This window comes from Solea senegalensis, linkage group LG21, assembly GCF_019176455.1.
Source record: "Solea senegalensis isolate Sse05_10M linkage group LG21, IFAPA_SoseM_1, whole genome shotgun sequence".
NCBI classification, from domain to species: Eukaryota; Metazoa; Chordata; class Actinopteri; order Pleuronectiformes; family Soleidae; genus Solea; species Solea senegalensis.
This window is the reverse complement of record NC_058040.1, coordinates 11,368,020-11,392,837: the sequence shown is the minus strand read 5'-3', so window position 1 is coordinate 11,392,837 and position 24,818 is coordinate 11,368,020. Positions and strand designations below refer to the sequence as shown.

General features: G+C 38.7%; 1 protein-coding gene across 1 annotated transcript; it reads left to right on the top strand.

Annotated features, from left to right (window-relative positions):
- The first annotated feature begins 450 nt into the window (after window positions 1–450).
- sppl3 (signal peptide peptidase 3) lies at window positions 451–24,818 on the top strand. Its single transcript, XM_044012704.1, has 11 exons — window positions 451–982; window positions 16,350–16,427; window positions 17,653–17,744; window positions 17,910–18,029; window positions 18,249–18,327; window positions 19,105–19,217; window positions 19,588–19,694; window positions 20,141–20,304; window positions 21,172–21,362; window positions 21,460–21,569; window positions 22,251–24,818. The coding sequence occupies exons 1-11, from the start codon at window positions 957–959 to the stop codon at window positions 22,320–22,322; spliced, it is 1,152 nt and encodes a 383-aa protein (XP_043868639.1). The 5' UTR covers window positions 451–956; the 3' UTR covers window positions 22,323–24,818.

The window sequence follows — 24,818 nt, the reverse complement described above, 5'->3', positions numbered from 1 at the left end:
AGCCAATGAGAACAATGGGGATTAGGTGCCTTGTTTGGGGGCACCCCAGCCCTTGACCCATCACAAGATTTGAACTGGCAACCCTTAATTTACAAGTTTTACAAATGTAATTTCTTTTCAACAGAGTAAGGCCACGAAGAGATGTACAGTACCTAATCGTAATTTTTTCAAAATACCTATTTTTTACTGTTTAAAATGAAATAATGTTTCATAATCCGTTTCTCAATTATTAGTTAGAGGTTGAGGTTTTTTTCTGTATTTGGTCACAAACCTAAATCGTGCCTCGCAGCCACAGCAGCCATTAAATTTAACGCCTTAACTACGAACCGTTAATTACATGTTAGAATGGACGTAAAGCTCGTGGCGTTAGTTGCATGTGATAAGATGCAGTGCTGTGGCGACTGAAAGGAAACCATCGCGAGCATTTTCAGCGCACACAAACATTTCCGTGCACGTCCTACTTGTAAACCTCTACAGCACGGCGCTTGTGCGCGCTCCCGTGACTCTCGCCATAGAAAACAAAGCTGAACGTTTTCCATAACAGCCAGGGGTGCAGACCGGAGGAATAACCGAATTTATTCTGGACGCATCAGGCTGAATATGGATTTACAGCGGGTGTAGCATAGTTAGAGACCGAGCCTTGTCGGCTGGGGTGACGGCAGGACACCAGCGAAACTGACGAGAATAACACCAGTGTGTCTTTTTTTTCTCGGGGTGCTTTGTCTTGTCCACCTAACGATAGCAAACCATCATTCCGTTTCAGTTGCAGCTACATATTCAGCTAGTGATCACTAGCTGCCGCCGGGATGTATCATCATGTTGGCACCTAAAAGTGACTGCTAGGTCGTCGGATTGTGAAGGATAAGCAGAAAATCCATCGCCGACGTCCCAACGGGTTGTCACCGGGACCTAAATCTGTGTTAGCCTCAGTCGCAGAACCCACTGTTTTCAGCGATATGGCGGAGCAGGGCTACTCATCTTGGTGAGTGCGCACAGACACAGCTCTACCCACTAGCATCTAGCTATTGCTATCTTAGCTTCAATGGCTACAAAGTCTTATTGATATGGGTCACTAAAACAATGAATTATATTTCTGACAATTCACACAGACATAAGGCTCATTGACCTTATGTCTTAAGACACCTTTATTACAGCCCAGTGAGCCATGCCTCTCCCATTTAAGTGTTTTTACCTGCAGGTCTGATTTTGCTAACGGCTAACTTGAGCTCCATGATAAGCTAGCAGCCCCACCAGCTGGTGCTATTGCGAACGACTATTAGCAACCGAGCTAATATCTCGGCAAAGCTAACTGGGCTAGCCCGTTGGTGAATGACTCTTTCGCACTTATCACCAGTGTTTGCTTTTATGAGAAACATAATTTTGTACAATTAACACCGCGTTGCTAGACGACGGGGGGTAGATTAGTGGGTGTTTGCTGCGTCGGCGAATTAGTGTTAGCCAATTAGACCTGTTAGCATTCGCCGTTGACTCGCTGCACACAATAACAAAGGTTCTGCCGTAGAAGTGAGCTAGCTCACTGGCATCGCAGTTGTGTCCGAAAATACCAGTTTCAGTGAGCTTGGCATTGTGACTCACGACCAGTTGGTTCATCTCATCCTTGAAGAGCTTTGCACGAAACCATTAAGGCCTGGGTTTAGATTATAATTGGATTTTAGTGTTAGGTTAAGAAACGATAGAAGAGGCGCTGTGATCAGTATTCAGTTTTCCTCATGAATGAAAAGGACCTGACGAGGCCTTGCTAATTACTGAAAGCTGTATTAAGTCTGTTCGGTTCTGGAAACATGGTTGAGTGTTTCTAATGATTAGAAATCACCCACTTGTGTTTGAGTAGTACAAACCAATGTACTCAAAAACTACACAGGAGTTATTGAATGTAACTGGGTCACACAAACGTAGCATTTAGTTCAAATATCTGTCAATCTTATTTTATGTGATCCTCTATCTGATTTTTTTATGTTAATACATGTCTCAATATCACAGGACTCAGTTGACTGCTTACACAGGGAGAAGCCTAACCAACATTTTTACATTGATGCATTACATTGAAGTCATGTTATACATTAATTAACTATACATTTTCACCTCACTCATCTTGTGTTTTGATAGAGTTCAGTTTCCCTTTTCTTTTATAACTGACCTGTGTTCTGTAAGGCTATGTGGCAACGTGTATGATCTCCATTTATCAGTATTCAGAAAAAGCACATGGACCAACCTACTATTTATCTGATGTCTTGGGGTTTTCACTTCACAAGTCTGCATCAAATGCCTCTTTACTGTGATGTATGGTGTGCACCATTTTCTAATAATATACTAATACTATATTAATGCTTGGTATTAATTTGGCTGTGCCACTTGTATCACATATTGTGTATCATAGATGAAGGTAAGCACTGCCACAGAATACCTAATAATAATAAAAAAAAACTGAACCTAGATTTCAAGTATTTGTTACTTGTGTTGTGTTTGCTCAAGATAGGAAGAAACTTTGTCTTCCAATTAGGCCTGCAAATCTGTTAGGCTAGGCTTAATGTATAATGTGGCATCCTTTGCATGAATTGCATATACTCAATGACCACTTTATTAGGCACACAGGACACCTAATATAGTGCCGGGAGCAACCCTTGGTGGTTCGACATGTTTTGTGTTCACATTTGGTCTTCTGCATACCTGGTTATTTGAGTTAAAGTTGCCTTTCTATGATTTCTTCATCAACAATGCCCTTTCATCCAGAAAACTGATTTAGCAAATATTTTCTGTTTTGCAGACCATTCTTACTATTCTATCATTGACCATTAAATTGTAGAGCTGGTTGTCCAAGAAAATCCTATTAAATCACAAATTTATGAAATGCTCAGATCAGCAGTATGGCACTAACAACCCACACTATGTTCACAGCCACTTAAATTATGTTTTTCCCCCATTATGATGCTTGTTGTGAACTTTAACAGTTGGTTATGGCTGAGTTGTTCCCACGTGATTGACTGCTGAAATATTTGCTAACAGGCAGTTGAACAGGTGTGCCTTATAAGTGGCTGGTGTGTGTATCTAGTGGTGGTGATAAGACCGGTATATGAAAAACAGAATATGCCACAGCAAAACACTTTTCGAGCAGGCCTGATAAATTGACAAGTAATTCAAAATGACTGACCTTTTCTTTTAATGACTTAAGTCAAATGGATATACCATTTTTATTATAATTGTGGTTTTCCTTTAAAATCACCTGACCTCTCCATGAGAAATAAGTTCTGCCCAAATGGGTTTTATTCTTAGTATAGACCTGTTTCTGTCAATGTGCAAACTCAGCAGAAATATTTTTAGGATAGTGAATGTCTTTTGTGCCAGAAAAAGCCTAAATGCCATCAAGGGCCTTCAGAGATAATTAATTGAGTAAATGCAGCATTGTAATTGATGTGAAATTGTAAAAGTTATGCCCACACTGGCAACATATTTGCTTTATAACCATTCCTTATACTGCACATGTTTTTAAACTGTACCTCAACATACAGTCCTGTGCAGTTTTATATAGTCTCACGTGAGTAATTGTTTCTTTTAATGTACATGTTCTTTGTTGGTGTGGTGGTTAGCACTCTTGCCTTTGCAGCAAGAAGACCCGGGTTTGTGAACGGGTCGGAACAAGGGCCTTTCTGCACAGAGTTTCTCTGGGTTCTCTGGCTTGCTCCCACAGTCCAAAAACATGCAATATGGGGATAAAGTGAATTGGACACCCTAAATTTGAACATGGGTATGAGTGTGAGAGTGAATGGTTGTTCGTCTCTATGTGGCCCTGTGATGGACTTGTAAACTGTCCAGGTTGCACCCCGCCTGTTGCCCTATGTCAGCTGAGATTGGCACAGCACCCCCCGCGACCCTCATCGAGGATGAAGCGGTAGAAAATGGGTGGATGGATAGACTGTCAGACATAGTTTGCTGCGCTCTGGTCATGCAGGAAGTACTGAAAAAATCTTTTCAATTAACTTATTCTCATGATTCAGCACACCATGTAGACATGCTATGATGAACCCCCCCACATTGAGGAGGTACTATAGTATTGGAAAACAATGTGACTGATATTAAACTGAGTAAGGTAGAGTTGTATAATGTATAATGTTCTCATGCACGGGTAATGCTTTAAATGAAAAAAAGAGACACTGTTTCTGCAAACAATAATGGAAATGAAGTTGGGGCGATTTGCCTTTACTATGTTTTAACATATGACCTAACATATGGGGGGGTGTTCTAATTTATTTTATTATAAATTTTGCCCAAGCTTGATTTTTTTAAAATTTTATTATTAAGTGACAGCCATAGTGATTTACCCTGGCCATTTAAAGAACAGTTGTGTTCTTGAGTATTTAAACTCTATTTTAAGAAGAGGGGATATGGTTGTCAGCAGAGAATAGCTCACCACACGTTTGTGCTGCACTGAGGGAACTTCAAACTGCATAAGAGAGGGACAGTTGGACAGGGAACGTTGTGCTGTGATTAGGAGTATTGAACTGGAATGGAGGATGAGAAGAGGATTAGACCAAGGAGATGAGAGGATGAGAACTGTGACTGAGAACCTTGAACTGTGGAGGGCAGCATTACACCTTTCAGTGAACAGCCTGCTGGAAATTATAGGAAGAAGAAGAAGAAGAAGAAGAAATCAAGGAACATCTGCCTGTTGTGTGTCTGGGTTGTTTTGATGCCATAGCAATGCTTGGCTATCACAGCAACAGTTAGTGTTCTGGTCAGATGTGTCACTGTTCCATGTACGTGATGCTGAGTGAATTGAAGCTCGGGATGCTGAAAGCGAGCAACACTGAGGGCGATTTTCTGCAGCAATTCGGTTTATGCGTTTATAAAGTCCTTTGATTATGTTAATTAATTAACATCTGGCTGTAAAATATTTCTATCTCTAAATTAGCTGCATTCATGATGGAGAAAACGCACAGGGCAACCACTTGTATAAATAATGTCCTTACTTCTGGGGGTGGAGTGGCTCAGTGGTTAAGACCGTATCCTGTGTGCGAAAGACATCATAGTCGCAATGGTCACAAGTTTGATTCCACCCCTAGCTGATTGTACTCAATTAAATTGTAAGTCGCTTTGGATAAAAGCGTCTGCTAAATGACATGTAATGTAATGTTCTGTTAGAGATGGATAGACAGACACACAGACAGAAAGACGTTATTGAAGTGGAATCCCAACACATTTTGAAATTCCACTTAAATATACTGTAACTCCTGTGATAAAAGTATGTGTACACTTGGTTATGTTGCAGTACATGGCAGCATTTGCAAGTTCTGATGTGCACAATTGGCTTTAATGCTGCTATATTTATGCATGGATAAAATGCTAATAAGTAAACTATAATAATTCCTATTCCTATATACAAGATGCATTCTTGAACTTTTTTGTAGTTTGATTATTTTTTTAGTCGTCTTCACAATGGTAGGCAGCATTCCATATTGTTTAATTCCCAAAGAGGGTCAATTAGCTATATGTATATTAGCTGTATGTTACCACCCTGTAGGTATGTTATCACCCTGTAGATAAAATAAGTAGGTTGTAAAGTAGTTTATGCACAGTTCTTTCACCATCTTTTCTTTCATTTGGAGCATGTAGTTAGAACTGGTAGCTGAAGCACACCTAGTGATGCACAGTACAGTCACATAGACACATTTGGAAAGGGCAGACCTCTACAGTTGACATGTAGTTTTTGATTTGACTTGACCATCTAGGCAGCTGTCAAATGTTATGTGCCACCCGTCTTTGTATTTTGCTCAATACAGGGCCGTGTTGACTGTTGGCTATCCTCGTTGATGCTATCTTGTGAAATAATTCAATCACTTCATTTTGAGATTAAAGATACACAGTAACTAAAGCATAACCCATTACATTTTTCGACACAAGTGTAAAATATTGTCACTCGTTCTATGTAGCGTTTATTCATGACTTTTATTCTAGCGGTTTGTTGAAAAAATATGTAAGCATTTGCTTTCGTTTCGCATCTCAGCTGAGTTCATTGCTGGACAGGCGAATGGTTCAGTCTTCAGGGAATGTTGTGCAAATGTGATTATGTCCAGATAAGGTTTACAATGAGAGTGGTTGAACGTTTGTGTTGCGACGAGAGAGAACGGTATTTGCAGGAAAGTCATGTCAACAATCAAGGATAATCATGATGTCATGTGTTATTCCTTTGAGTTAACTACTGCTGTGGGCAACATCTTCTCATCAAACGTACACCTAACACAGTTTCTTAACTATGCAGAAACGTTTATGCAGATGAATGTTGTTAATTGATCTAGTTAGCCCAAAATAAGTCTCAAATTGGGATGACAAACAAGGACATGACTATCAGGAGAACACAAGTCTGATTTTAAGTGTGACCTTCAGCCTCTTTTGTCCCACTTTGTGAAATGGACAGCTGTAACTTCACAGCAGAGTGACAACACTAAAATAAAATTGTAGTGTAATAACTACTATTATAATCAATTGCTGCAAACTTTTACAACCACATAGATACAGACCGCATGAATAAGCTTTTATGAGGAGTTGTAACCCAAAGTAGTGAATACAGTGTTTTTGTTTCACATGGGTGCGTCGCTTGTCAAAATTGTTTCTTGTTGGTCTAGCACTCTTTGGTTTTGATTTAAATAAAAAAAAAAAAGGGATCATATAGTTGAACCACTTGCCACATTGTCTGCCATGTTGAGTGTCCTTTGCATAAACTGCAGCCACCACATCAAACTGAAAGTTAAACATTGTGTTTATGGGCCACATTCTCATTCTTAGCGTAGGCTACATCTGGATGGTAATACAGAGGTTGAAAACCTTCTTTTAGGCAGAATATAAGAGAGGCTGTTGTTAGCAATTTTGTGGTATTTTCACTCAACCGATTGCTTATGCAGTTGATTGTTCCCCAAAATAACCACTAATTAATTTTTAGTCATTTGTGTAATACATTTATTCAATAGTCAGCACTAACTCGTAGTTCTCTAGGTTGTTTGGAGAGTAAGTCTTAGGCGTTGTTGTCCATGTGTGGAGGAAAGTTTTGATCCTTTAAACAAATGCTGAGCATGTGATCACAGTTCAGTGTCCTTGCTATGTCTTGTTTAGGCTCGAAGTGTATTTTGGTTCTTACAAGTCTGTCTTAGGTTATGTTGATTTATGCTAAAAATATTTACCATTAACATCAACCATTTTCCTTTTTTGCTATCCCATAATTAATGTAATAGACAGGAAGCTGTTTAGACAGCCATGGTTCTGGTTCATAACAATTTAAGTTTTCCTTTGGCCTTTAAATTAATGAATGTATGAGAAAGCCCTTCCTCAGGAAATATGGTTATTAAGATCTAATCCCAAAATCCTCTTGTTCAGACAGCAATACAATCTAATTCAGGGTTGCCCTTTCTAGGCACAGACTAATCAACTAATCATTCCCACAACTCACTAAGAGAGTAATGTTTTGATTGAATGATTTCTCTGCATTTAGTATCAAACACAATAACCAGTTAGGTCTATTTCTAGGGTGCCTATGTACTGTCACTGAAGCACCCGTTGCCTTTGTCCAGATCAGAAACAACACTAATTATTCTTTTAAGCCTGAAGGACTAAGTGGTTTTAATTTGGAAAAACAGCAGATTGTCAAATCATTAACTTTAAGGCTAAGGATGTCACTTGTGTTGATGTGCTATTAATAAGATGATTAACCGAACCAAATGATAAAAACTGTATGTCAGTTTTGGTATTTACCTGTATTTTCCCCTAAAGTATATTTTTAAGAGGTTATGCTGCAGATCATTTTTGGCATAAATCATGTAACCGACAAATCCATTCCAGGATCTCTCATTGACCTTATTTTCGGTTGAAACAAGAAGGTTAGACGCCCATGTTTATTTTCACAACCTATTCATCTGATGATTATTTTCTTGATTAATCAAGTACAATAAAATGTTGATCATAAAATGTCGAATTATTTTTTTCATTTTTTTTTCTACATGGAGCAAAGAAACCGCAACATATTCACATTTAAGAAGCTGTAAAGCTGAAAGTTTGTTTTAATTATTAAAAACAAACACTTGAACCGAATAATTTATTGTCAAAATAGTTGACGAGTTATTGAATAATCATTGCAGCATTAATGAAAAGATGATGTAACTTCAAGAAAAATTGATGTCGTATGTGAAGTCAAGTTTTGATCATCAGCCATGGGAAGACGGAAATGTAGTTCTGCAAGAACTTTTACCTCCTCCCAAACTGCCACTGTAGCGTCTTTTTGTTTGACTGTGTTGAAAATGAACCATCCAGTATTGGAGAAGTGTCTGGGCTATTAAACGCCAGTAAAACTTTCATGGCGGCATTAGCAGCCACAGGTAAAACCAGAGCTAATTATGATTAAGTGTTGTTAGTGCTCTGAGTTGGTGTCCCAAGTGACACTTTATATAGTTGTGTAATGAAACCCAGGTTATATTGCCTACTTTTATCAATTCATTATTTAATGACATTCATTCTTTTAACCGTCCACACCAAGCAACGGCGCGAATTAATTAATAATGTCGTCCTCCCACTCCGTAATATTACACGGAGGTGGAATTGACCTGTTATTTGGATTTGTTATCGATTGCTTTGAATGTTCCCACGAACATTGTTAAGAAACAAAACTCGCTCCATTCACTGATACGGGAAAGAAACAAATACTGGAAGTCTGACCCCTGGTTACTTCTACAAACATGCACCAATTTCATGGAGGCAATAAGGGCAGTTTATCACAAATTACTGTTTTGTTTTTGAAGATTCCTTCGCATTTTCACATCCATACTGGTATGAGAATATGGAGGAGAAATAAATGTTTCTCAATATTATTTGCTCAGCTTTTACCCTGTGAAGTCGTCATTGTGGTTTGGTGACCTGGCCTTTAGTGGTCAAGTCATGCATGCAACTGGCTTGACGGAGAACGGTATTGGAATTGTGTTATTGAAAACCAAGTCTGTTAGTGAACAAGGACGTCTTATGGTACTTTGGGCTGCCATCCAGCCCTCAACAGTCCGGGATTGTATTTTGTTTTTAAATGTTCCATTCATCTATCTCACCCATGTTCTACAGGCTTCTGTGCACAGAATTCAGACCAAGCAGTTTCGATACTAGAATATGAATTAGGTTTGTCGCAGATAAAACTAGCTGTCTGTCTGGTTGCTGTGTTGACACTGAGGGAGTGACATCATCTGTGTCGGTGTTAAGAACAGCTTCACTTTCTTAATCTTTTTAACGCCAAATTACTTTAGGATGCAACCTGAACTGAAGAAACACTCTTCCTGAGTACAGTGTCAAGTTCATATCACCTTTATTGTTAGATGTTTATTATTATTATTATTATTGTTAAGTTTGTATTATTACCTCATGTCTTGGGTCAGGTATACTAGACCTCATTGTAATGTGACATGTCTGAAGATGATGCCATCTGAGTGTTTTTCAGTCATTATCTATTGAACAAACAAGGCCAGGGCCAAGCTACATGATGCAGCATTTTACTGGTATCCTGTTTCTACGGGGGAACTACATGTTACCCTTCCCCTCCAAGACACAAGTGATTGTAGTCATTATGTACAAATGGATGAACGATGAAGGCGGTACTTGTTTGTTTCCCTAGCATCACCATGATAACTTGTGAATTCCCATTTCCCGTGTGCACCATAATGAAAAATGATTTTAGGTCATTTAATGCAAGACCCATTTTCTCTGTCAGGACTTGGAAGAAAAGGTATTGCAGTCCAGCACTACACTAACAGAGAAGAGGACACATTTCAGTGGCAGTATCTAGGGCTTTAATCAACCAAAGAAATTCTTGGTTGACTGAAGCCCTGAAATTTCGACTCAGAATTGACTAGTTGGGGGGGTGCATCTGCGCAATATCATAGCGCATGATTTCTGAAAATATACTATATATTGTACTATACTACATTGATATCAGCGCAATAGCGACTGTTGAGGGATATTTACATTATTTGTCTCTGTGCATGTCCTCGCACAGAGCGAGACTGAACATAGGAGCTCAGCTTCGCGGCTGAGACACAAATAGATCAACGCTGTCGTTGCAGGCGAGTGCGTCTGCAGTTATAAAATAAATCAATGATTACTGAAATATGCCAATTCTGATATGTTCATGTACTCAAAACGGATGGATCAACATAACGAAGACAAGTTAGGTTACCGTTTTTATATGATATGCCATGTTTGTAGTCAAGCTGTGATATGCAAACTGTTGCTGGCAAACTTTGCATTTGCCTTTTTTATCGCCATCTATTTTTGTAAAATACTGCCAGACTGCCGATGTCTTTGACATGGATGTTAGAGGAGGACTAACTGTTGCCTTAAATTAAACGCTCAAAATTAAATAAAACCACCGGATGTTCTTTAATCTTACCCGTCTCCTGTGGGTTGAGACACTGAAAACAAGGGGGGTGTTCTCTGAAGACACGCTGTTACCTGTGGAACAGGGGTGCTCTGAAAACACCTCCATTATCACTTGGTACATTCCTCCAGATTAAATCAAATTAACCATATGAACCGTATGAAATTAACACGGCAAAAAGTCGACTTATCAGAATTTGAGTCGAACCAGAACGTATCGATTTATAAATCAACCAGTCGACCGAGACTTTACAGCCCCAGCAGTATCATAACCACAGAGTATTATTACAGGAGTCCCCTCCATACTATGCCAGTGTTTATTGTGTTTATCCTTGTGTACATGCTCTTGATCTAGGGTTGTTCATGTGGTTATTGTAATTTACCTTGTGTAAATACTTTGCAGCTGAACCAAATATTTAGGCCTCTTCTCATCAGTGCAGTTCACACAAGAGATTGCATTGGACTTGAGATTGCAAAGTGACACAAAGCCTGCATAATACAGTATGTTGCAGGGGAACCCATTTATATTCTCTGTATGTCGCAGTAACTGGGTAAGGATTGTGATGCCGGCTATGGCTAGAATAGGAGACATTTTTGCTTTTGAAAAGATGACCCAGAGCTCTTTATATTTCAATGATAACCCAAAAAGCCAAAGTGAAATAGCAGTAAAAATCCAAGAAACCTTCAACATTGTTTTCGATGAAACAAATGTGCTGTAAAGTGTTACCCAGTAAGTGATGGTGCTAGTCAATATGTGATTATTGTTGCTTTTAGCTAATGTGGTTTCCTGTGAAGAGCATCTGTCATCACACTGCTATCCTTTCATCTACTGTTCTCTAAATAAACACTGAGCAATGAACTCAGTAATTCATCATTTAATGAATAAATTATGTATATACTATACTTGCATACATCACCTCGGCTTTACTGAGCCAGTATGCATATCTGATTAAACAGATGTGGGTTGGTTTTTTTATTATTAGAAAAGTAACTGTGGTCTAGAATAACTTATTATGAGAGTTTATTGTACTTTAACAATATGAGTCCCAGGGTTAATATCTTTATAGATATTAAGAGACTGCATACTTTACCAATACAATGATGAAAATCACCAACTGGTTTCATGTTTATGGTGGAATGATTTTATTATTTCAATACTGATTATAATGTTTGGGTGATCTGTTTATATTGGTGTAATTCATCATCATGATTCAAAATCATTGTTGTTTTTCTTAGTGATAGACTTATAATACTGAGTACCTGAGAAACATCTGCTGTGAAAAAGGTATATTAAGCCAGTTTTATTCAACACATATTTGAGCATTACATAAACACGTTGTTAACTTCATTGATGGTTTGCTAATATATAAGACCAACGTTCAGTCCGATCCAAATGCCAATAATCACGGAATTTGACAGGCATAAAAACAACATAGATGGTGGTGCCCTGAGACTTTTGCACAGTACTGTATTTCAGACAGAAAGATAAATAGCTGAACAATGATAATGTCAGTAAAAGCTGAACACAGATTTCTCTTACAGATGTTGCATTTGTGATGTCAGTTCTGTATTCACTGTGTAATAGATTTAAAATGTGATGGAGCATTACCACATGACACTATCAATACCTTAAGTACTTTATTGTACTGCAAGGATGAGAACCATACAGAAATTGTTCCTATCTAATATTTATTTGTTACAATTTTAATTTGCATTTGCTCATTGTTTAACATTGTTTACCAGTCTCATCAAACTGTGTGTTAAGATAATGATGATGATGATGATGATGATGATGATGATAATGGCTGAGGTCGTTTTTGCATGTATAACGCAGAGTCAAAGATTTGGACAGCAGATCAGGGTCAGGGTGAGGGTCAAATCTGCACCTTTCACCTGAAGTCAGCATTTCACAATGCTGGCCTTGTCTGACCCAAAAAGAAGGCCTGCATTATGGGGAGTAATGCAAGTCTATGCTGCGTCAAGGCCTCAAATCACTGATGTGGGAACAATTTGATGCTTCGATTGACACAGCGCCAGTATGCAAACTATTCTGATTAGTCAAGGTGTGTCTGAATGAATATATTCATGTTTCTTCATCGAAGCAGTAGAACTTGTATTTTCGCAGCTCCTTTTCCATGTATGATCAATTCTGGCCTCTGTTTCAGCTATATATCTTGAGGCGTGTGAATGTATCTTGCTGGTGTTTGTGTGGGTGCTTTTATATGAAGCACTTTGTGTTATATTTTATCTGTTTGAAAAGTGCTTCTTAAGTATTGATTGATTGATTTCCTAGACAACTTGTATCAAAGTGAAAAGAATGGATACTCATTTAACAGCAGCTCACCCTGATCAGAAAACATGCATTACACTGTCCTTCATCAGGTCCTCTTTGTTTTGTCAAGTCTGTCCCATAAAGGACAGCAAAACAAATAAATCCTGACTTGGTGCCTCTTGTGTGAAAAATATTTTGGTACAACTGCAGCCTGCAGATTTCTTGCAGAAGAATTATTTGTCAAAAAGCAGAGTTGGGATGTGAAGTTGTTAATCTGTGTTTCAATTGCCAGGCTTGTGTGAAAACGAAATGGTTCTGAGACCAAATCTTAACTAAAATCATGCTGCAGATACCAAAGAGCCCATTTGGGTGTGATGGTATATTTATTTCAAAGATGAATTAAAATGGAAATCCATAGCTATTATTCATTGTAATTTAGCAAGTACCTCAACAATTAGATGAGAGATGGCACTTAGAGAGTGCAAGCCTCTGCCAAGGCTGCCAAGTTTCCATATGGGAATCGCCACCAAATTATATTTATTCTTTATTTGGGCCACAACAAACATTGCCAGAAAATTTCATGAAACCCTGTTCACTTTTTGAGTTGTGTGGCTTACAACCAGACATAAGTGAGGGCAATCAATGGCTTAATTGGCATAAGGTAACTAACCAATAGAAATACAAAGTGTTATGTGCTTTTCAAAACTTATACACGGAGTCATGTGCAATCAAATTAAATCAATAGACTTGCTCAAAATGTAGAAGAATAACATACTTTAAACTGAGCTGTGAGCTGCTGAAACCCCCTTCTTTTGGTGACAATTTCCTCTGTACATAGGACTGTATGGATTCCATTTGCCTTCTTGATTTTAACAGTCAATAACTTGTTTACCCCTTCTTTAAAATTCAACTAAATGTGCAATTCTTATTTTGCTATCAGATTGTTTCATTCTTTTTTCACTGAAGATTCTGTGTGATTGTCATAGATTTAAGGTTATCCAATATGGGCAAAAAATGATATCCTGATATCTTTTCAGGATTTTGACGATCATGATAATTAGTCAATATCCTTTAAAAAATAGATTTGAATTGTCTGCGTCATAACTCAATAGTTGTCTGTATATTGGATTATATCAATGGAATTTCTTTAAACTAAAGCATTTAAGTAAAATTGAAAGACTGTCAAATAAACATTCAGCAAACAACAAATAAGATACATTTTGCAGCATACAAACAACAGCAAATAGTCAGTAAGTAATAGCAAGTAATTCAAAAACTTTGGGCTGGTGTTGCATGTTTTCTCCCGCTAACCTGTGTGGCAGGGAGGATGCTAGCGAGAGGTCATGTGACCACATAGGCCCACTAGTGGTCATGTGACACTGAATCCTGTTCACTGCTGCCGTTTTTGCACAGTAATTTAAATACTCAAAAATGTCAATTTGCACAACTTTAAAAACAACAATCATGATATTATCTTAGAGCAGTGTTTCTCAAACTTTTTAAACCAAGCACCGCCTGAGAAAATATTGAGTTCTCGAAGTCACACCGTTATCACCAACGTTAAAAGACAGTGGTGTAAATAGGCCGAGCAAAGTCCACTATAGACTATTTTTTACAGGAGGCAGATTTATTCCCAATAAGATAATGTGCTTTCTCTTTAGATTAAGATGGCACGAGAGATAGGGTGACTCTTATTGCTGTTGTTGTTATTATGTTTTTATTTGTTTGATTTTCTATGCACTACTGTCAAGATTCCTCCACATGTATCACAGTTTGAGAACCATGATCTTAGATGATATAGTTTGCCCACCTCTAAACAGAATATGTAATACTGTAAAATAATGCTCTGGGTGAGCATTCTGTGTAAGCGCCAACTATCAGTGCCACTATCAGTGCCACACGTAATCCATATATTTGCATGTTATATTATGGCGTATTTCCACTGCCTCGCCTCGCCATGGTTAGTTTGCATCTCCACTACAATAAAAAGTATCTACTCAACGTAGGCGGAGTCATTGTTGCACGACTGTGTGAAACTGCGGTGACTTCGTTTTATGTGCGACACACACGCGCACAAACAAGTGACTAGTGACTTTACACCAGACTCCTGGTAATTGTTGGAGATTAACCCACATTTTTAGGATTGTTAAGTAGTTCTAACTTATCTACAGTTTGGCACTGTTAGACTTGATTTCTGTCCACACGTCGCCGGAGTACAGACCCATACTCCACAGACCACTGCGGCAGGGTCTGTGATATCGCTCGTGATCGACGGTGCTGCATACACCCTACATACACAAGACTCCTGTTAAATATAGAGATTTCCCTGGTAGTTGTTGGAAATTAACCCACGTTTTTAGGATTGTTAAGTAGTTGATCTACAGCTAAGCTCTGTTCGGCTTGATTTGTGTGTGGTACATCTCTTCCTGTGCCGGCAGTCTGACCAGTCATCGCATAGTAGCTACTCGGCACACTTTTGGAACATCGCCGGAGCAAGTACTAAAAATAGTACCTGGTACCAGGTACTATGCTAGTGGAAACGCTACTTAAACCGTGGTGTGGCGAGTAGAGCCGGTGGAAATGCGCCATTAGATGTTCTATTTGTTTGTCACTAGAAACAGGAATACTGTACTGCAGTTGCACTGACCTATTTAAATAAAAAACACACTGGTCAGATCTACAGCTCCATTGATTTACCCCTGATGTGTCACACATACTGAAATGTCATCATTTCAATTCCTGCTCTGCATCTACATTTGGTTGTCACAGTATTTCTGGTGGTTTGGTAGGAGGGTAAAGTGATATGTGTGATGAGAATACTATTGCCACAACCAGTTGGAGGTTGTCAGAGAGGAGAATCAGAAATGATTGAGTAAAATTATAGCTGTACACAATTTTTCCCTATTTTCCACAACATGGTGGATTAAAAAAAACAACAACAAAAAAAAAGAAAACAAGCATGCAAGCATGATGTCCTGATGTCAGACTGATGGTTGCTGTGTTTACGTGAGGGTGCACTCTGTATATGCAATGATTATAGAGTAGAATCCTGAAGAAAAAAACACACACTTTTATTCCACAAACAAAGGATTCATGCACATTTTGCCACATTCCTGAGGAAAGAGTTGTCTGGCCAGTGTAGTATATTGTTGGAAGTAAAAATTTCTTCTGTCATATAAGTTAATGTAGATGGCTTTTGTTTTTAAGGTAGCCAAGGTTTTAACTAAATCTGTGTCTTTGAAAAACAAACAAACAAAAAAAAACCTTCAGGATTGGTCTAATAGATAATAAGATAACATGTTTTCTCTCGGAAGAAGATTCATGAACTGTTTTTAATTAACCCAGACTTAACGATGGGGTTATAAATTAAACTATTACTTAAAGTCGTCTAACTGGCTTTGAGTCGACTTGTAGTGTAAAAGTAGCAGAATCAAAGGAGGAAGCATTATAATAACACAGACCTGAAGACCAGAGTGTTTACTGATGACATTTGTGTGTATTAAGTCTATTAACTTTCCACTTGTTTGTGTGATGGTAGCGAAATATTGTGCTGTCGCAGCACAGATGTAAATTATTACTGTTGAGAGATCTATAAACAAAATCACCATTTTGTCTTCAGCGCTAAGCTCAAAATGTTTCTGTGTCTTTTCTCTCTTATCTGCAGGGCGTACTCCCTAGTTGACTCCAGCCAGGTATCCACCTTCCTCATTTCCATCCTCCTCATCGTATATGGCAGCTTTAGGTGAGTATTAACGAATAAACAGTCACTTCACTTCAGCAGTGGACAGTCATTTACAAACTTTATCAAGTTTCTGGCATTAGCCAGATATGTCAGGTTGTCCCACATACCATTTATAGGGATTGATGGGTATAAAAAGTTAGTTTTCTTTTTTTTTTATTATTATTATTATTATTGTTATTATTATTATCATTATTATTATTGTTGTTATTATTATTAGTATTATTATTATTGTTGGTATCTGATGGGTGACTTTTTGGAGTGACCTTTGCTAATGTGGTTGTGATCCCAGATAATAATTACAACATCATAGTTATATGTCTGAATGTCTGTGACATAGTTATTTATCACATGACACAGTGAAATAAGTCTTCAATCATAATGTAAAACAAACAAACATAATGCCATAGAGTGAAGATATGAAGATATGGACTTAGTTCACAGGAATAAATCAAGTAAGATTCTACATCATTGAGTTAATGAATGAAATAACACATCATCAATTCCATTCATAAAATATAACTTGTAGGTTGTAAATGACTGTATACCATTTTAACATTACATAACATGTGAAAAAATGTTGCCTCTTTGTATAGCCTGTAAATGATAGCTGTTTTTTTTTGCTGCATTGCTAATGGTGTTTTGATTGGTCAACTTTCAAAAAAGCTCATCCTACCCTCCGAATTTTCCTCCATCTGTTTTTAAGTGAATTGATGTGTTCAACCTTCAAAATGCAAACGACAGAAAGGAAGTGTTTTTGCTGTGCAACCACAACTTAATAGAGACAAACTTGTTATGGTAAACATGCTGCATGTGAATTAAACCTCAGTGGCACTGCTGTATTACTGAAGACATAAAAAAGGGGAATAAATGAAAAAACTTTTATAAATAAGGAGACAATTACATCCCTCCCCTACTTTTTAAATCAGACATGTCACTTTATGAAACACGCCATATTTTCTTCCATAGTTTAACAGCATTAGCTGCAATTACTTTTCTGTTTTCTGTCAATATTTACCTTTTCTCTTAACATAAGGACAGGAATTATTGTTCAATACAGTTTCCCCTGAAAAAAAAACCAACCTTATTTTTCATTGACATACATATTTGTAGGCAGTAAGTCATCATGGTGTTGTACTGTTAAACTAGGCTGACACACAGCTCTCTAACTTCTAGTTTTTTTCTCCTTTTCTCTTCCATCCTCTCTGTCTTTCCCTCCTGACTGCAGGTCATTAAACATGGATTGTGAGAACCAGGAGAAGGATAAAGACGGTAACCCCACGACAACGGGGGCTTTTAATAACAGCAACACAAACAACAGTGAGTGTTACTTATATACCAAGGCCTGTAGTGCACAGGCAATGGGCTTTCTTGGATTTACAAGTAATCACATGTGATTGGGGAGTTGCTCTACTTGTTTCCACTATGTGCTTTAAATCTGTGTTTTTAAATCCTATTCACTTTGATGTTTAAATTGTTTTGCAGGTATTCAGACTATAGACTCCACACAGGCCCTGTTCCTGCCCATAGGAGCCTCTGTATCTCTGCTAGTCATGTTCTTCTTCTTTGACTCGGTACAGGTGGTCTTCACCATCTGCACTGCAGGTAACTACCACTGGTGAACATTACACTACAACTATAGAATTAACTGTTAGCATTTTCTGTTTAGTAGTTACACTCTGGGGAAGGTCTCTTCTCTGTGCTGATTATTGAAACTGTAAAGACCATTAACTGCCCCATTAAGCTGACAGAAAATAACTAGAACAAGCAGTCTCGGTGTACATGTGCTTCAGTCTCACTGCTGTGCTTTGCTCTTCTCCCCAGTTCTTGCAACAATTGCATTTGCATTCCTCTTGTTGCCAATGTGCCAGTATCTGACCAGACCCTGCTCCCCACAGAACAAGTAAGGAAATCACTGTGTGTCTTTAAATTGAGTAAGAATTGCACAAACGGCTCTGTGTATGTCTTTTACAAATATTCAGGAAGCTCTTATTTCAGTCGATGACTGATTCCACAGTTACAACACAGGGATAAAATTGCTTTAAAATGGAAATTGGATACTTATGTCACCATTTGGGGGATCTTACTGTGTTACATCTGTCTCTTCACTTAACATGTACAAACCATTTTAATAACCTTTGTTCCCAGTTATTGGGACGAATGAGCTCTTACTGTCTCGAGCCATTGCAAAGCACATTGAATTACCAAGAACACAGCCCTCCTACTCTGTATCCCGCATGTAGACCAGCTCTCTGGTTACAGATACAGACCCCTGATCGAGTTTCAGTCGACCTTTGTCCGTTTGACACACCCAATAAAACTCATATTTTCTCCGGTGTTCACTGTAATATCACATTTACATGTCCTCAACGACTACACAGGCTATATTTTATGAATTCATTATTTATGCATCCAGTATGAGTTAATATAGTCAAATGCTTTTTAATAGTAACATACCAGCCCTATAAATGTTTGCTTGAATCCCCCTTTTCTTATAATAGTTGTGTACAAGGCTAATTTATTTATTTATTTATATACATACATACATATATATATGTATATATATGTGTGTATATATATGTCTATATATATATTTGTATATATGTATATATATGTATGTATATATGTGTGTGTAATATATATATATATGTATGTATATTTATTTATTTATTTATTGTAGGATCTCCTTTGGCTGTTGTGGGCGTTTCACCCTGGCCGAACTCCTGTCCTTTTCCCTCTCTGTGTTGTTGGTGCTCATCTGGGTGCTGACTGGACACTGGCTTCTAATGGATGGTATGTCGCTCTGTTGGGTTTCTCAAAATTTTGTTTCAAGCTTAACAGGGGAAACATTTGTGCAGTAGCTTGTGTATGTGTACGTAAGGACATTAATGGAGTTTAAGTTCTAACGTGCACAGACTCAGGTGACTGTATAGGTGACATATAAATAATAACTTTCTTTTTAATCAGTACAGAAAATTGTATCTTTATTGACACTTAGTTTCTGTTAAAAAAATGAAATGGAACATTATCATTTTAGTCTAATTAGTTAGGTCTTCATGCACAGTAATTAACGTATCTTGACCTAAATGTGTTCCCATGTTGCCATTTCCTGCAAAATTGTATTATGACTGACTGTGTGTGTGTGTTTTTTCTCACCCCTCAGCTTTAGCCATGGGCTTGTGTGTTGCCATGATAGCCTTTGTGCGGCTACCTAGTCTCAAGGTGTCTTGCCTGCTGCTGTCGGGTCTGCTTATTTATGATGTGTTCTGGGTAAGAAATGCTCCCATTCCAAACTCCACCTGCACCACAGCAAATGTACATGCCAATGCCATGAGAATGTGAAGCAAATACATGAAACCAGATCAAAGTTTTTTTTAGCACACAAGTACTTGTTATGTGCTGCACTGAAAACATTTTTCTAAATTTACCCTCATTGTTCCCACATGTAGAGCTAGCCTTCAACACTACTTTCCCACTGATCATTAATAGTCGGTAGAATCACATTTTAAAATGGATCAGGACCAAATCTAGAGAAATTCCATTTTCTCAAAAGTGATGGTTTTCTTGCTTCCCCACCATAAATTGTTCAATTTAAATCATTTGGTTTTGAAGTTGCAGCAGTCAGCAGTTAAGTAAGAGCTTAACATAGTAATGATGTTGTTGTGAGCATTTGTCAAGGTGATGGGGCTAAGTTGCATTTTTACGTTTCCCTCCAGGTGTTTTTCTCAGCCTACATCTTCAATAGTAATGTGATGGTCAAAGTTGCCACTCAACCTGCTGAAAATCCCATAGACGTTCTGTCCAGGAAGCTCCACTTGGGGCCAGGAATGGGCCGCGATGTCCCTCGTCTCTCACTACCAGGCAAACTGGTCTTTCCTAGGTAAGACTGATATAACCAGAGGGAGGAAAGAAGTTGTTTTATATCCATAAAAGCAGCATCTGTAGCTGTCGCTATTGATTAGTTTCTGCACTGAAACACAGAATCTCTCCTTATTGGTCTCTGTTTGGGATTATAAAATTCCATTTTAGCTATGGTATTGACAAGGCTCTGGAAATTGGGCTGCACTTTGGTCCATAGAAACCTTTCTTAACCCCTCTTGGCTCATTAAAAAAAAATAAAATTGGTATGGCTATTTAAAGCCCCCAGTGGATGCATGTGGCTGATTTTAGTGTTCTGTCTGACTTCATTTAGTCTCACTGTCCATTCAGATATCACTTGTGGTCATCACAGGGTACTAATAAAAGTAATAACTTTCATTTAGATCATCAACATCAGCATAGCATGTGGTGCTAAGTATCACCCTGTAGCTATTAATAGAACTGAAACAAGTAAGTGACTTCCCCCTAGATATTAAGAGAGTGTTTTCTCATTCTGATAGTTGCAGATAACCTCTGGTCTTAAGACACAAATGCTCAGATTTTTGTGTTTCTCATGTGAGAATGAACTAAATATGTATGTTTGTACATTTGAAGATGTCTTTGTCTTTAGGAAAGTCAGCGACTTGTGACAAGCATTTCAGTGAAACATAGAATGAAACTGACTTTACTTTGGCACCATCTTGAGGGCTAAACATTCTTTGACTGGTCACAAGTAAGCAGATAAGAACCCCCTAATAATTGCTCATTCAGAAAAGCAGTAATTTAATTGTGCAGCTACAGTGATTCTCGTTGTGAAACAGTAAAAATGTACATGGGCGTACTTCCAGCATCAGAACCTCCTGTGAATCTCTACTCTCCATTCATGCAGTTCCACAGGAAGTCACTTCTCTATGCTGGGAATAGGAGACATTGTGATGCCGGGGCTGCTGTTATGTTTTGTGCTGCGGTATGACAACTATAAGAAGCAAGCAAATGGGGAAGTTCCAGGTCCTGGTAATATGCCCGGGCGCATGCAACGCGTCTCCTATTTCCACTGCACTCTCATCGGATACTTTGTGGGTAAGAAGTCAATAGATGTATGTATGGATGGATGGAAAAGGTCAGTGTAGTTTCAAGTGTGTGTTTCAGAGTGACGTCAATGTGTGACTGTCTGCAGGTCTGCTGACTGCCACTGTGGCCTCCAGGATTCATCGTGCTGCTCAGCCAGCTCTGCTTTACCTGGTACCCTTCACCCTGCTGCCTCTGCTCACTATGGCCTACCTGAAGGTACACTGAAGGGCAACACCAGTCTTGTATTTGCACTTTTTATCATGCCTTCCATAGTTTTATGTCATACACTTCCTGTTGAAGTTTCTTGTTCTTAGTTCTCATTTTTTTAATGATGTTTCTGTTGAACAAATCATTTTAAAATGAAATTCAAAATACAGCAGTTACAAACACAGATTTCTCTCTCAATCAAAACTATATAGTAGGTTGAAGATGTTGAAAGGCAGGCAGCATGGGATCATGGGAGTTGTTATCTTGTTGTCTCGTTTGATTGCCCTTGTGTGTTTGCACTTTTATTGGTGGAGCTTCTGCAGCAGAATGTGCCACAATTAACTTAAATGAGTAGTTGTGATCCATTGGTGACAAATGCACGCAATAAAAAAAACAAGAGACAACACACTGGCTTATTAGTAGGACCAAATATACCCTTCCTCATTCTGATGTTTCATTGGTGGTTTGTCCTGAAAGTAATAGCAGAGATGTTTATTGTAAAGTGACCTAAATGAAATGGATTCAAAGAGTTTTGGAATTGTTTTGGTTTTTCTAATGCAGAAATGTTGCATGTTATGCATGCTTTTCTTTTTGTTTCCTATTTATTGCTCAGGTAGAGACTGTAGACAGTGGTTTTCTGATGATGAACGGTGAGAAAGCCAGATTTAAACCCACATTTGTGCTTCGCAGGGAGACTTGCGGCGCATGTGGTCCGAGCCGTTCCACACCAAGGCCAGCAGCTCCCGCTTCCTGGAGGTATGATGCACTCTGGGACAAACGACCAGCGTGGAGGGAGGACTGCAGTTCCTTTCCCTTCGTTCGCGGGAAGGAGAGAGCGAGTACACACTCATAGTGAGGCCATGTTGTCACCACTTGTTCATGCTTTCCACCAATCTTCTGTGAACACCCTCAGAAGGGACACCAATGTGTGGATCACAACAACTCAACGCGACTCATCTTTTAGTCCCCACATCCTCCTCGTTTCATCTCCGCTTCCTCTTTTTCTGTTTATTTCCTCTACGTTATAGCACATCCTGTGCTAGTGGTGTTCCGTCTCACACCCCCCCCCCATATCTTTTTTTCCCCTTTTCCTCCTCCATAGTTGGTCTTGTTTGCCACTTTGGCCCACTCAGTTTGTCAGGCCTCTTCTTTCTCTTCATCTTATAATCACCTCTGCATCTGTTTGTCATCGACTCAGATGAACTCGAGGGCCAGACCTCCTCCCTTTTTTGTGGACTACGGTTGTGAGACGTGGCTGGGGTTTATATATATTTTTTTAGCATTGTCGTGGTCATTATTATTATTATTATTATTATTATTATTGTTATTATTATTATTATTACGGAACGATTTAAACAAAACATTGGAAGACTCTGGAGTGTTGCGGTGGCACAGGACAGCACTCGGGAGCAGTGACAGTGAAGGGTCTTCCCCCCTCCATCTGTGTTCCACCCCCAACCCCCACCCCCCCGCTTCTCTTCATCTGTCGTCTCTGTCGTCCCTGAGCGATGGCTTCTCCCCAGTGCTACTGCCCCGACACTGCGGGGCCCCCACCCTCCTCCTTCCTCTCTGTTCATCTGCTGTCCCCCATTCTCCTCCCACCCAGATAACTATGTATTTTATTTAGTAAAGTTTTATTCTTGGCATATACAGAAATTACGCATTATAAATTGTCAAGCTGCCCCCAGTGTTTGGGGGGCTGCTTCTATTTGTATATACGTGTACACATGTATTTGCGGTATCTTGAGTTTGTATTTGTGATCGGGGAGCATGTCGTGTAGAGTGGGAAACTGACTCCAAGCCTTCACCTCGGTCCTGGTCAATTTCTTTTTGAATGGACCACGAGCGTCCGCCACTTGGAGCTGGGTTTTCTATCGTTTGTTGGCTCGTGTGATACATGAATATCTGCGTCAGTGGACGGTTGAAGTTAGTTAGTTAGTTTCCTGCTCTAGTGTTAAAGTGTGGAAGTGTGTGTGTGTGTGTGTGAGCGCGAGCGAATGTTTGTTTTACTTGGTTTTAATTTGAAATCAGAAACTTCGGTGGCAATAGTCAGGTTTCCAGTGGGCTGACGTGACGTGTTTCGTATTGTAAAGATTTACTGAAAACATTTTCTCAACAGGGGTCATTTTTATTGTTTTTAGTTTTGCAGACAGTTGATAATGTAAAGGTTTGTTTTTTTTTTAATAAAGGAATGTTGAATTGATTTTTTTTTTGTTAGTTCTCATTATGAAACCTCACCGTGCATCATGCTGGGTTTTATACTTAATTTACTCTTATGCACATCCTAAATTTACACACTTTACCCTCATGGAAACACTACACACATCCCCACTTTCAGACGTCTGTAAATGTCCGAGCGTGATTATGTCAGATCGTTGTTTTTTTTGTTTTTTTTTATACATATATATTTTGACAAAATGAGAAGAAGCACATCTTACCTGAACTTTGTAAATGTTTCACCTCAGTCGATGAAGACCTGACTATTGTGAAAGCTGGGACTCGAAGCCTGGAGATGAGGGTTAGTGGAATATGAAAACATACCGTTTGGGTTTATACACAGTTTTTTTTTTTTTCCTGGATGGTGTGTGTGAGTGTGAGTGAGTGTGAGAGAGACAGAGAGAAAGTGAGTGTGTGTGTGTGTGATGAAATAACATTTTTAAATCTGTTTGGACCTAGAACAGAGAAAATCAGTTGTGCCCTTCAGAAATCAAAAATTAAAAAAATAGAAACTAATTCTAACCCATAGAATGTTTTTTTATTATTATTATTTCACCACTTTGTACCCAACAGTCTTATTTCTTTCTTTTTTTTGTCTCAACTGTTTTGTGGTGCTTGTCAGTTAATATGTAATATATACTGGAAAAGGTGCGACGGCACACGGACACAGATGTACGGAACAATGCAGTTTGCTGTTTTTGTTTTTTTTGTTTTGTTTTTGTAACTTTTTCTATTTGATCTGGCCATGCATGTGACGTGTACAGTGTATCATTTCTCAGACTGCGTTTGACAAAGCCACTGCAGTTTTGAGTCTCTGCTGGCCGGACAATGAGGCACTGGACCTACTGTATCTGTGAGTGGGACAAAGGCTGCGGGGGTCAGAAAGACTGCGATGGCTCAGCTCTGACCTCCTGATTCACACAGGCTGATTATAAAGATCTGAGCGCTGTCGAGGGGGGGTTGGGGACGTCCGGCCTGCTGCTCAGTGCAGTCGTCCCCTCAGACTTAATTGAACCACACAAACTCCTTATCACCTCTTAA

What these genes read in the sequence shown, in the direction of transcription:
- sppl3 (XM_044012704.1), top strand. Translation starts at nt 957, where the DNA reads ATGGCGGAGCAGGGCTACTCATCTTG. An exon ending in CCCTGCTCCCCACAGAACAA is followed by an intron (nt 18,328 to 19,104) that starts GTAAGGAAATCA and finishes TATTTATTGTAG; the next exon opens with GATCTCCTTTGGCTGTTGTG. An exon ending in GGCAAACTGGTCTTTCCTAG is followed by an intron (nt 20,305 to 21,171) that starts GTAAGACTGATA and finishes CCATTCATGCAG; the next exon opens with TTCCACAGGAAGTCACTTCT.